At 39.2% G+C, this 12785-nt stretch overlaps 1 protein-coding gene across 3 annotated transcripts in view; it reads left to right on the plus strand.

Moving 5' to 3' along the window:
- CHD9 (chromodomain helicase DNA binding protein 9) overlaps positions 1–12785 on the plus strand; it is an 82536-nt gene that overhangs the window by 45373 nt on the left and 24378 nt on the right. For all 3 annotated transcript variants that reach the window (XM_080351784.1, XM_080351782.1, XM_080351783.1), the window contains 9 exons: positions 1995–2112; positions 2501–2587; positions 3797–3934; positions 5576–5697; positions 6943–7186; positions 8310–8486; positions 9353–9496; positions 9990–10245; positions 10694–10904. In XM_080351784.1, the coding sequence (XP_080207910.1) occupies positions 1995–2112; positions 2501–2587; positions 3797–3934; positions 5576–5697; positions 6943–7186; positions 8310–8486; positions 9353–9496; positions 9990–10245; positions 10694–10904 (1497 nt within the window). The remainder of the gene's footprint in view (positions 1–1994; positions 2113–2500; positions 2588–3796; positions 3935–5575; positions 5698–6942; positions 7187–8309; positions 8487–9352; positions 9497–9989; positions 10246–10693; positions 10905–12785) is intronic.

Consider the following 12785-nt stretch of genomic DNA (forward strand, 5'->3'; position numbering starts at 1 on the left):
TTATCAGTGTTGTGAAACCAGCACTGATGAATAAGCTGATAGCCATTATTGCCAAAAGAACAGAATTTTTAGGGAAGATGTGTTTATTAAATTCAGCAGGGGCTACATGTCTGAGGCTGATTTTAATTTCATGAATTTAAATCAGAGCTATTTTGTGAACCCAGATGAGATTTACAGTGTCATACATGTAGGAGAAGTTGATGTAGGAGTCGGTCTTGCTGTTTTAAGAAGAAAAACACTTCTAGTAATAGAAACGGTTTTAGATCACAAGCAGGAGATAAAAACGAAGAAGAACGATATTATTTTCCATATTTTCTGACTTTAAATTGCATTCATGTCTTGTCATTACTCAGTTCTTTATGTTGAAAAGGCAAGCACATTTTTCATTTTACATATTTGAGTATTTTCCTTTACATTCTTGCTCCTAACTGTGATTTTTTGAGACTCTGGATTCACATGTTTCTCAAGACTGTTCAGCTTTTTTTTTTTCATTTTAGAATCAGTAATACCCAACAATAGCTGCTCTTTATTTCTTAGCATATCAGAGGATGGTTTGGGTTGGAAGGGACCTTAAAGCTCACCCAGTTCCACCCCTGCCATGGGCAGGGACACCTTCCAGCAGCCCAGGTTGCTCAGAGCCCCGTCCAACGTGCCCTTGACCACTCCAGGGATGGGGCATCCACAGCTGCTCTGGGCAGCCTGGGCCAGAACTCACCACCCTCATGGGCAGGAATTTCTTCCTTATTTAATCCGAATTTCCCCTTTTCTGGTTTAAAGCCATCACCCCTTGTCCTGTCACTACATGCCCTTGTAAAAAGTCCCTCTCCAGCTTTCTGGTAGGTCCCTTTAGGTACTGGAGGCTGCTATAAGGTCTCCCCAGAGCTTTTCTCCTTCAGGCTGAAAACCTCAACTCTCAGCCCACCTTCAGAGCAGTGGTGCTCCAGCCTCTGAGCATCTTCATGGCCTCCTGTGGAATTGCTCCAGTAGGGGCACGTCCCTCTTATGTTGGGGTCCCTAGAGCTGGATGCAGCCCTGCAGGGGGGGCTCACCAGAGCAGAAGAATCCCCTCCCTCCGCCTGCTGCCCACACTTCTGAGGCAGCCTGGGACATGGTTGGCTTTCTGGGCTGCAGGTGCATGTTGCCAGGTTGTGTTGAGCTTCTCATCTACCAGCACCCCCAGGTGCTCCTCCTCAGGGCTTTTCTCAATCTGCTCCTTACCCAGTCTGTGTCTGTGCCTGGGATTGCCCCAACCCATGTGCAGGACCTTGCACTTGGCCTATCTCTTGGGTCTGTCACGGCCCCTCTGGATGGCATCCCTTCCCTCCAGTGTGTCAACTGCACCACACAGCTTGATGTTATCTTTAGAAAGCTTCAAAAGTGATGAGAATGGATGAAAAAGGGGTGTGAGGAAGAAATGTGTGCACTTGTCAGAGTGATCTAACTGGAGAAGGGCTCCCTGGGGCACAGTTAGATGGTGTGGGCACTGCGGCTCCTGCTTCCTCTGGCTCTGCTCTTCCTGCTTCCCTCCCAGCCTCATCTGATGACGTGTTCCTTTTGCCGTGGGCTCTGATGCTCCTCAGTGAGCTTTTAGATGGGCTCAGCTGGATGGGTCAGCGTTCCCCTGCAGAGGGATTCATGTAAAGTACATGAAAAAGTTACATCCAGTGTATTCAATACTTTATGTCTCTTGAAACTTGCTGATAGAGGTGTCAGATTTTAAACTTGATGTATTTAAGCTCCTTTTAAATGCACTTGTTTCTGCTCTTAGGGCACGTGAAAGCAATTTCTGAATCCATAGAGTTCTATGCATTCTAGCCCAAAATCATTGCCTTAACTAGATGCAATAATATGATTTGGAGGAATAAATCTTTGATCTTCACAGTGAATTCTGTCTTAAATGATGAAATGTTCTGGTTTTGAGTGAATTTTTGGTTTGTAAAACATCATTTTAACTGCTTTTACTTTCACTAATGTGTTAATCTCTGTTATTTTAGCTCATATCTCCACTGTGAGTGGGCCACAGAACAACAGCTTTTAAAGGATAAAAGAATCCAGCAGAAAATAAAACGATTCAAACTAAGGCAAGCACAAAGAGCTCACTTTTTTGCAGATGTGAGTATGAAATACACCATTAAAAAAGCCTTTTTTTTTTCCTTGTCAAATTGGGATTAATAGTTTGCGTTTAAATAGAACAGCTGAATGTGGAGAAGTACAACTTTCCCATTAGGGCTGGGTTTTTGGTTGCAGCAGCAAGTTGGTTGTTTAATGTAATTTGAAGAGCAAGTCTTCTGGAGCTGCTGAACTAACCTGACTTGGCCTGCTTTAAAACTGGAAATGTTTGGATAACTGCCTTAAAGTGGTAAGGAGGGAAGGATTATGTTAGGTGTTCGCAAAAGCCACAGTAGTTTCCAGCTGCTAAATTAATTTTGTGTATGATGAGAGCAAATCTTAGCCTAGGTTTTTTTGTCTCTTTACCAATCTCTTTTATCTTTCATTGCAGATGGAAGAAGAACCTTTTAATCCTGACTATGTCGAAGTAGACCGGGTATTAGAAGTATCACTTTGTGAAGACAAGGACACTGGTGAGGTAAATATATCTTAAAGCAAGTCAAGAAGATGCACCTCCATGTAGTGTTTGATGATTGCAATTTTAGGACATTTCAAAGTAACACCTTAATGATTTTAAGCTTCAATAATACTTATGTCATGACAATCTTATACTTTCCTATGCTAGCCATGTATTTTGAAATAGAAATCAGAGTGCAAAGGCATATATATTGATTAGTATTAGTAAGTCGTAGTAGACAAAACTTAGCTAGTTACTGATATAAACCAGAGGTTAGACATTTGCCTTGTGAGTTCTGACAAAAGGCTGATGCCGTGTCTTGTCTCTGGAAGTGACGAGGTAAATGCTGCAAAAAGCACAAGAAGTCAGAGTGCGGAGGTTCCCTGTGTTCTAATTCTGTCTCGGCTTTAGAGGGCAAGGTCCACTGGCTGCCTGTGTTTATCAAAACTCTTTTTTTAAGTACCTTTCCTGGAAAGCTCTTGCAGAACAAAACCATGAGATGAGAAGAAAGACTGAAAAAGTTGTTGATTAGGGCTGTTGGAATAGCTGTGATTCTTATTCGGTGCTTCTAGAGAACAAAAGGAACAGGCTTCCACCCAGTGATTTTTCAGTCTTCCTAAAGCAGGGTTGGGGGTTAAAATTACTTCTTATTGTATGTAGCAGAATTATTACACTTCTAGAAAAAAATGTGGTGTTGTGATAAGTATTTCTTTCCCCCAGTTTCTTTATTTATCTAAACAAACCTGAATGAAATAACCTGCTTTGGGTCCATCTTTTTGAGACCTCTCGTAAATTCTTATGTGCGTCACCCAGCAGACCCATAAAACTTTCTATTTTGTTCGTAAAACCTCAGTTTTAGGAACTTTCTCAAGCTGTTTTAGGCTTAGGAGGCCTGGTTTGGAGAGTGGAGATGTTGGGTAGCACATCTGTGTTTAAATGATTCTCCTCACGTCATTTCCACCAATGTAGTAATTTATCTTATATAAGACTGAATTTATGGGTCAGTGGATTGGAAGGTACTCCAGCGGCTATACAACAAGTGGCAGAGTATGAGAAGCCAAGGATAAGAAGGTAGATAACAAGAACCTAAACAGATAATCTTTAAAAGGGTATAAAAAATGTGGGGTTTGTTTCCAGCTGTCGTGTAAGTTAGCTGCTCAAATAGTAAGGCATGTTAGCAGTCTGTACACTGAATTAAAAGCTGATAACATTCAGAATTTTCTTCTGCAGCCTGTTATTTACTATTTAGTAAAATGGTGTTCGTTGCCATACGAAGACAGTACGTGGGAGCTGAAAGAAGACGTAGATCAAGCAAAAATAGAAGAATTTGAACAATTGCAAGCTTCCAGGCCTGACTCAAGGAGATTGGTAAAATTATACCTAATTTACTTGTCCGTCTTGGCAAATTGGGTTTGATTTTCCCAACTTAAAAGTTGTGTTAAAACATAAGGTTTATTGACACTCTGTGGAAAGGACCTGTGAGCCTTGTTAGCGAAGAATAATATTTTGGAGTAGACTTAGATAAATAGTCTCATGTAATTGGTTACTTGGTTAAAAAAGAAAAAAAATATTTAGGGAAAAAGATGAAGAACTTTCTGAGCTTTTGACTGAGTGATGAGCAACACATTTAAACTGGCTATCATAGAATCGAAACACCGTTAAGATGAGAAAACAGAATAAACATCCATTTAGAGCAAACAGATTTAAGTCTCGTGCTGCAGCAGTGGAGGAAATGGGCAAACAGAGATCTGTCAGGCAGATTCCCTAATTACTTCCTGCTTTGATTTTTCTTCTAGTCATAAAGGGCTCGCTGAAAGGAAGAAAAATACATGTAATAAGGAAGTGTGTTATATATTTAAATTATCAGTCTTGTGTCTCATAGAGCCAGGAGGAAACAAAATAGTTCTGTTCGAAGTCCTGTATGTCATTGTCAGAGGAAGACGTGTCCTGTGTGGTGTAATATAACGCTTGTTTTAACTTAGTTACCTTACGTAACTGAATACGCACAGTGTATTAATTTGTAAGCTTTGTTTTGTTGTAATGGTTTTTCCATCTACCGATAATGACGGTAGTCACGATTAACGTCTTCATATTATATTTAGTTCATTTCTGTAGTATTTATTTAAATGAGAGGAGCGTGGCGGGTGTGGGGGTGGCCAGATGGCTGCTGTGGGACCGAGACCTGCTGCCAGGTGGCAATAAAGAGGGAGCAAATCAAAATCTAAAATCCAGAGCTGCCAGATAAGAGCACATGAGTCTGGAGTGAATGTCAGCTTTTAGAAATACTGAAAAATGTTCAAAAAAAAAATGTACAGCTGATCAGAAAAGCTGTGACTAAAAATATTTGGATTGAATGTGTTAGTTCACATTGAGATCCAGACGCTCTCCAGAGAGAGTGTTTTTTACTGGAATCCTACCTAGCATCAGTCAAAAACTTCAAGATTTCGGCACTAAGTTGCCTGCTAAGCTGATGGCCAACCTCTTGAGTCTCCAGGTTTGGGAACTAGTGTGTATGTATGTGTGTATATATCTATATCTATATATATATCTATATATACACACACACACACACAGAGCCTCTCAGCTTTCTTTTAGGTTGCTAGGGACATGAAGATGATAGACCTTGATGCTGTTACAGTCTGTTTTCTAAAGTCCTTTGTATCATGGTCTCGTGTATACTGATACCACCTTTGATCCATTGTTGAAATGGATTCAGGGAACTAAACCTCTCACAAATCTTTTTTGTATTCCTGAGCTGGCTACTCGTGCAGTGGAGCCATCAGCAGTGGCCAGCGCAGGAGCTGAAGGGAAAGGGGAAGGTGTTAATTTATATAGACAAATAAACACAAATTTCAGGTTTCCACAGACTAGTAATTAGCTAGTAATGTTAAAAATGACACCTTCCTAGTTTTAAGGTTGAATAATGACACTCAGGAAATAGTGGGTTAAAATGCTTGGGAAACATAAAGTGTATACCACCTTGCACACATATTAATCTTTCCCTTAAAGGACCGACCGCCTCCAAACGCCTGGAAGAAGATAGAACAATCCAGGGAATACAAAAATGGCAATCAGCTCAGGGAATACCAACTGGAGGGACTTAACTGGCTCCTGTTCAACTGGTACAATAGGTATATGCATGGAATGCTTTTTTTTAATGTAAATTTTAAACCATATGGATGGAATCACTGTTACTGGAGATGAATACAGTTTTAATCAAATTCCTCTGCTTATAGCAAGAAGGGTGTAACTGTAAAACAAAAATTATCTCCAGTTGGGTGTACAAATATGTTTTTATCCAAACGAATACCAAAAAAACAAATCTTAGAAGAATAAAACTAACATAACTAAAAATAAATTTTCCATGGCTATGAGGAAATGAAAAAGCAACTTCTACCAGAGAACAAGCTTTCTGAACTTTTGGAACAACCAGGAAACACTTGTGTCTTTCAAAATGAGTTCTAGAATTAGTATGTATTTCAGATGAAGTTACCTCTGTTCAAAAATAAGGCCAGTAAATAATTCACTTTTCTATATTGTAAGCTAAAGTTAACTTTTCACTAATGCTATGGTGTATGAATGGGAATGTAAATCACTTTCAAGAATTTTTTCCAGAAGAATAAATTTTCTCTGTATCCAAGTTGGATTTCTGTTCCCAAATCTTCCTGCTGGCTGATTTCCAAAATACCAGTTGCCCATCCTTTATAGAGGTCATGTCAGCGAGCACAGCACGAGCACACACACCATTTTACTGTCCAGTTTCATGATGTGCAAAAGAACATTTTGTTTGAATTCTCAGCCAAGCCTGTAACAGTCTTTGCGAACAGCGAAAGGCTGGAGCGTGTGGCTGAGGGTGAGCACTGGTGGTGCTTCATGCACTGATTTGGTTACATGCATCTGTTCTCAGTTTTGGAAACGAGGGGAAATCAGTGATACTGTGATGCACTCCTTGTACCTGGGTGTAGCTGGGCTACTTTCCTTCTGTGGCTTTTAGGGAATCATGGTTAATTTCCAGCAGTTTTGTCAAGGTGAGTGTACATGTAGGAAATCTGACTAATTTGAATTGCCTTAATTAGGGCAGATATAGTCCCAAAATAATACTTCTGGAATATTTGTCTAGGAGAGCTTCACAGAACATTCCATTCTCCGGCTTTACCAGTGCTAAGCATGATTGAAAGCTTGTGGTTTTGTGTACTGAGTTCATTCTTCCACCATAACCGAGGAACATTTACAGGCATCTTTTACAGTGCCTCAATTTTTGCCTCTTGTTTTAAACTGGTATATTTGAGCATTGTTTTTATAAATTGTCTATTTGAGCAATACCTTTGGCATACTCTCTTCGATGCCAATAACAAATAAATACATTTTACTTTCAGGCGAAATTGCATTTTAGCAGATGAAATGGGTCTCGGCAAAACCATTCAGTCGATTACGTTCCTCTACGAGATCCTCCTGGCTGGGATAAGGGGCCCTTTCCTGATCATAGCTCCGCTTTCCACTATCGCAAACTGGGAAAGAGAATTCCGCACGTGGACCGACCTGAACGTCGTGGTGTATCACGGCAGCATGATCAGCAGGCAGATGATCCAGCAGTATGAGATGTACTTCAGGGACTCCCAGGTAGCGTAAGGTCACTTCTGTGCAATAACTTCCCCGTAGTAATGAAAACCTGACTTTACATTATCCATGCCTCTGTCTTAGTGGAAGTAATTTTACATCCGATGACGTGGTTTTTAAGCTTTTTTTGCACATCAGAATCTTTAACATATGCTTACTGAGTGAATTTGGTGAGGGTGATTGCAGCAGGATGGATGTTGTTTCAGCACGCTGAGTAATTTTGCAGTTGAATGGTGGTGACGCTGGTACTCATGTGGAGATGAAAGTGTACACAGATGGTGGCAGTTGAGTCCTGAATCTGAAGAGCAGGGAGAACAAAAATACAGCCGATGAAGCTCTGTGTTACCTTTAAGTAGCTGTTGATTTCCTTTTCCCAGTGTGAACCAGCATTGTCTGTGTACAGTTTGCTTTTCCGTCTGAAATACTTCACATTAAATGGCATGAAAAAAACTTGAAATCTGACTATTTTAAAAGAGGAGATTTTTGCCTTTTGTATATATTCTGCGTAAATAAACAATTTTTAATTTATCGTGGTATTTCTACAAAATGGAGAAGGCTGAAAATTTTTTAAAGTAGTGCTAAACATGAAAATTACATGTTGTTTCTCTAGCGAGTTATTGTATACTGGCTTATTGAGGGCCTTACATTACATATGATCTTTGTCAGACAAATGGAGTAGAGTAAGCTCATTAAAAAGTGTGCATTTAGTTCGCAAGTGATATTTTAATTAGTTACTGTACGAGTGCTAAATGTATTGCCATCATATATTTGGATTGATTGACTGACTGTAGAGTTTCTCCAGTCAGTCTTTCAGATTTTCGCAGGGTTAAAAATGTGATATCCACAGGCACCTTCTGAAGCAAGTTTATTAGATGGTTTTATCTGTAATTTTAAGTCATTAAAATTTTAGTGTTGGTTAGACAATATTGGGTTTGTAGCTATCGATAATTACTCATTAATATTAGAGAGTTATAGAGATGCAATAAATGTGAATGGGATGATAAAACAATTAATAATGTAAAATCTGATGTCTAGCTAGCTCTTGAGTAAAATTTCAGCGACAAAATCTTTACCTTGAATAGATTCCAGGTAATGTAACGAATGCTGTGTGTTGATGAATCTCTAGGGACGTATCGTTCGAGGTACCTACAGATTCCAAGCCATTATCACAACTTTTGAAATGATTCTTGGTGGGTGTCCAGAGTTAAATGCAATTGAATGGCGGTGTGTTATTATTGATGAAGCTCACAGACTGAAGAACAAAAATTGCAAACTCTTGGAAGGACTGAAATTAATGAACCTTGTGAGTAATTATATTTCACTTTGGGGGTTGATTCTATTTAAGTACAGTATGATAATAAATCGCAAAGGTGTTTGACCAAAAAACACCTCTCAAGCAGCGTTTTCTCAGGAGATGTCTCTTCCCAATATGCTTTTCAAATGTAATGTAGTTTTTGTAGCTGATGCTGGTGTGTTTTTCATCAAACAAAATGTGGCAAGTTCTAACTGTAAGCAGAATACATTTCCAACGATACTATTCTGTAGTTTTGCTTATGAAGAAGATTTCATTTTTAATTTGCTTTGTAATTAAATTAGAGGTTTTGTGCAGTAATTAATGTTTAAAAACCTAGGAAGTATTTTAAACAGGTTATTTAACAATAGAAGCCAGCAAGTAGTGTTTAAAACAGAATTATTATCTAGTCCTGTAGTTAAGGTTTTATTTTATGTAGTGCAAGGTTCTTAAAAAGCTGTTACACAGATCTGGAGGCTTCTGGTGCATTACTACAAGATGTACCATGACTAGTTTGGCATTGGGTTTTGACTTCATTATTAACTTTGATACCCTTGTTGCTCCATGTTCTCAGAAGTCATGGTGTTTGCTTTCTGATCCATGCTCAGTGTGTATTTTCCCCACTGCGGAGAGAGAGGATGATACATGTGTGAATGTTACAGGCAAAAGTTGACGTGTTCAGTCATTTCTCCATTAAAGACACAGGAAGATAGAATTTAAAGTAAAGCTGGTAGAAGATACTTGTTGTTTTATAAATCTGTTTACCTGTATTGTGGTACACAGAACTGGTATTTTCGGGTTGTGACACTCAGACTTAACATAGAAGAATGTGCAGATGTGTGCACATGAGGTCATGTGAGTTTTGTTCTCTCTTATAGGAGCATAAAGTGCTGTTGACGGGTACCCCCCTGCAGAACACAGTAGAAGAATTATTCAGCCTCCTTCATTTTCTTGAACCTTTGCGGTTTCCTGCTGAATCTACATTCATGCAAGAATTTGGAGACCTTAAAACAGAGGAACAGGTATTACATGTTGAATTAAGTTCATGTTGAGCTTCAGTGTGTAGAAGTGGCTTCCTTGAAGGAAAAACTATTTTGGATGGTAACTGTTGTCGCTTCCCACCCTCCCCTTCTCTCCTCACGGAGCACCTGTGAGTTCCTTTGTCAGTAGAAATCAGTGAAGTGTGATATTTTATGTTAAAGAATTGATGTTATTTTTTGGGGTCGGTTTTATAGATTGGGCAAATAAGTAGTGAGAATAAAAAGAATAAAAATTGAAATTTACCGGCTTCATTGGCAGCACCTTTGCAGACAGGTGCTAAAAAGATAGTAATTTATTGCTTTTGGAGCACATTAAAAATTATTTAGTAATTAGGGGTTAAAAATAAAGGCATATCCCGTATGGAACATATTTTATAGAAGTGTTGGAAAAAGTGATATGGAATGAATTTTTTTTTCTTCATTAAACTGCACTGTTACTTTTTCATGTTCCAACAAAGTGTTGTGTTTAATTTAGGTTCAGAAACTGCAAGCTATCCTGAAACCCATGATGCTCAGACGATTGAAGGAAGATGTAGAAAAAAAACTGGCTCCAAAGGAGGAGACTATAATTGAAGTAGAACTAACTAACATTCAGAAGAAATATTATCGAGCCATTTTGGAGAAAAATTTTGCTTTCTTATCCAAAGGAGCAGGGCAAGCAAATGTGCCCAACCTGGTTAACACTATGATGGAACTCAGAAAGTGTTGTAATCACCCTTATCTCATCAAAGGTAAATACATGATAAGGACTAACTAAAAACTAACTTCTGACGAGAGATGTGGTCTGTGTCCATCTTCATGGCTTTTATCGCTTATTTGTAACTAACTTGGAGGTTTTTCCTGTTTGGAAGAAAAGACACATTAAGCTCTTAAAGTTTTTGCTATTATTTCAGCCATAGTGGGACTCCAAAGTGCTGTTTTGAAGGGGAGTTTCACCTCAGTCCAGGTGTTTTTTCTGTGGCATTCTGCTTAAAAACTTAAGACTTGTTTTCAAAGAGCATAGAAATAGGTGTTCCTACAAGGCTTGAGACCCATCCAGAACTTTATTCTGTCTCCAGCAGTGGCTAATGGGAGATATTTGCAATACAAGCACTGATTTTAGTAACTTGGTCTGGTATGTATTTAGAGGTATTTGTAGCAACACCTATACTATAGATACAGAAATCTATTCTTTGATAGGTGCTGAGGAGAAAATCCTTGGAGAGTTTAAAGAAACATACAGCCCAAGTGCTCCTGACTTCCATCTGCAAGCAATGATCCAGTCTGCTGGGAAATTGGTTCTTATTGATAAACTTCTTCCAAAAATGAAAGCTGGAGGCCACAAGGTCCTTATCTTCTCTCAAATGGTGCGCTGCCTGGATATTTTGGAGGATTACCTTATACATAAAAGGTAAGATGCTGCATGTTCTGTCTCTCCTTGATCTCAGTGGGTGTATCTTCGAATGCTAGTACAGGGTTAATGATTACAGCGTATCTCATTTGCTGTGTTCTGTGATGGCTTAGCGTTTATTCACCATCAAATGAAAAATTTCAGAGAACGGCTAAAGAGAGGTGCTTGAGTAAACCATGTGCCTTCAGTTTATTGCTTCTTTTATTAAACGTTCTTGTATGTATGTACTGTTTATACATTGCTGGTTAGAAACCAAGTTCAAGTTCAGAGTTGCTCATCCAAACCTCAGGAAGCCTAGAACATGCTCTTTATTTGCATGGTATTGAACTTGGCCCGGATAGGGTGATGCAGCTCCTTACTCCCAACAGAGTGCAAGTACAAAATAGTAAACAACTGAAGGTTTGTTATTTATGTAAAAATAAAAATGTGCTTCCTATCTTTCCTAAACGATTACTGCTCGGAATGTGCAGCAGAACTGAAGTGCCAGCCCAGCCATACAGCAGCTCCTTAGATCGCCTTTTGCTGTCACATTAATAGCACCCTTTGATTATACTGTTGACTCCATGGAAACTAAGAGCTTATTTAAGCACCTGACTGAATACTGTGCATAAAGCCTTAGCACTTAAAACCTGACCTTAAACTTGGTTACAATCAGCAGTTGCTGTATCAACCTGGAAAAGCTATAAAAAGGCATCGTTCTGGTTGTTTTAATAGTCCATTTGTTGGAATGTACATACTACTTTGAAGTGTGTATTTGTCAGTGCACTACCTAGTAATACAGAGTTAACGTGTGAAAACATAAAAACTAGTAATAATGTCAAGCCTTCCTGCAGTGGATGCTGGAATGTATACTGAAAATCATTAGTGGATTATATTAATACCTTCTTTGATAATTTTAGATCACTTCTGTGCTGCTGTGTTTTTGTTTCATAAAGCTGTTTGAACTGAGAGCTCAACAGTTTGCACATTTTATTTTAATAGACTAATTTTAACTTCACCGTAATACTTATGGTGCAGTATAGAAAATATTCCTTTTTCTGTAAGGATGTAACATCTAGACCAGAGCATCATAGCTGCGGGTAGAATCTTCTGAAGTCCGTGGAGGCTGAAACCTACTCTGTGCAACGGTTTGATGAGAAATGGTAGAGTGCACACATGATGAGACTGAACGCTGAACAGCATTGGTGGCTGTGGGCGATGGCCGCCTGCCAGAACGCCTGTGGTCCTGCGGATTAGCTGCTGTGACAGTTTAGAGCTGATTAGAAGAAAAACGGTTGTGAGGCTTTTGACTAATAGATACACATCCAGCATTTTGCTCCATTTGCAGTGTACAGAAGTATTTGCTCCCTTTCTAAGCATTTCATTTGATTTCAGAAGTTTCAGAGGAGTCCTTGTCATTATCAAACATAACAGAAATGATGGTTTTACTTCAGGCTTTTCAGTGTGCTGGTTTTAGTTTAGGAAGGCCTGGAGTCACTGCTGCCTTGATGAAGACTGTTAGAGGTGCTGTCATGTCGCTTCTGTTCTATTTCTCTTAATCTTGACAGAACCAAGATGCAGTTTGTCCAGTGACAGCTCACCACATACTGGTTTCTGCTGGTTACTTGGTTGCCCCCAACACATTCAGACAATTCGGTATATAACGGAAAATACGCTGTTCTGTGTCTGAGCCCCTGGGCAGGGACCCAAGCAGAGTAGTGTGTGAAAAAACCTGTAAAAGTCCACATAGAACTTGAGGTTATGATGTGTTTTAATGCGTAGAAGTGCTGTGGTAGTATGTGTTTCCTGGTATGTATAATCAGGTACTTGCTTTAATGGACAAAATTCAGAAGAACTTGTCTTAAAATGCTCAGTGTGTGGACCTGCTAATGCGTATTAGTA

Source organism: Nesoenas mayeri (genome assembly GCF_963082525.1).
Source record: "Nesoenas mayeri genome assembly, chromosome: 12".
Taxonomy (NCBI): domain Eukaryota; kingdom Metazoa; phylum Chordata; class Aves; order Columbiformes; family Columbidae; genus Nesoenas; species Nesoenas mayeri.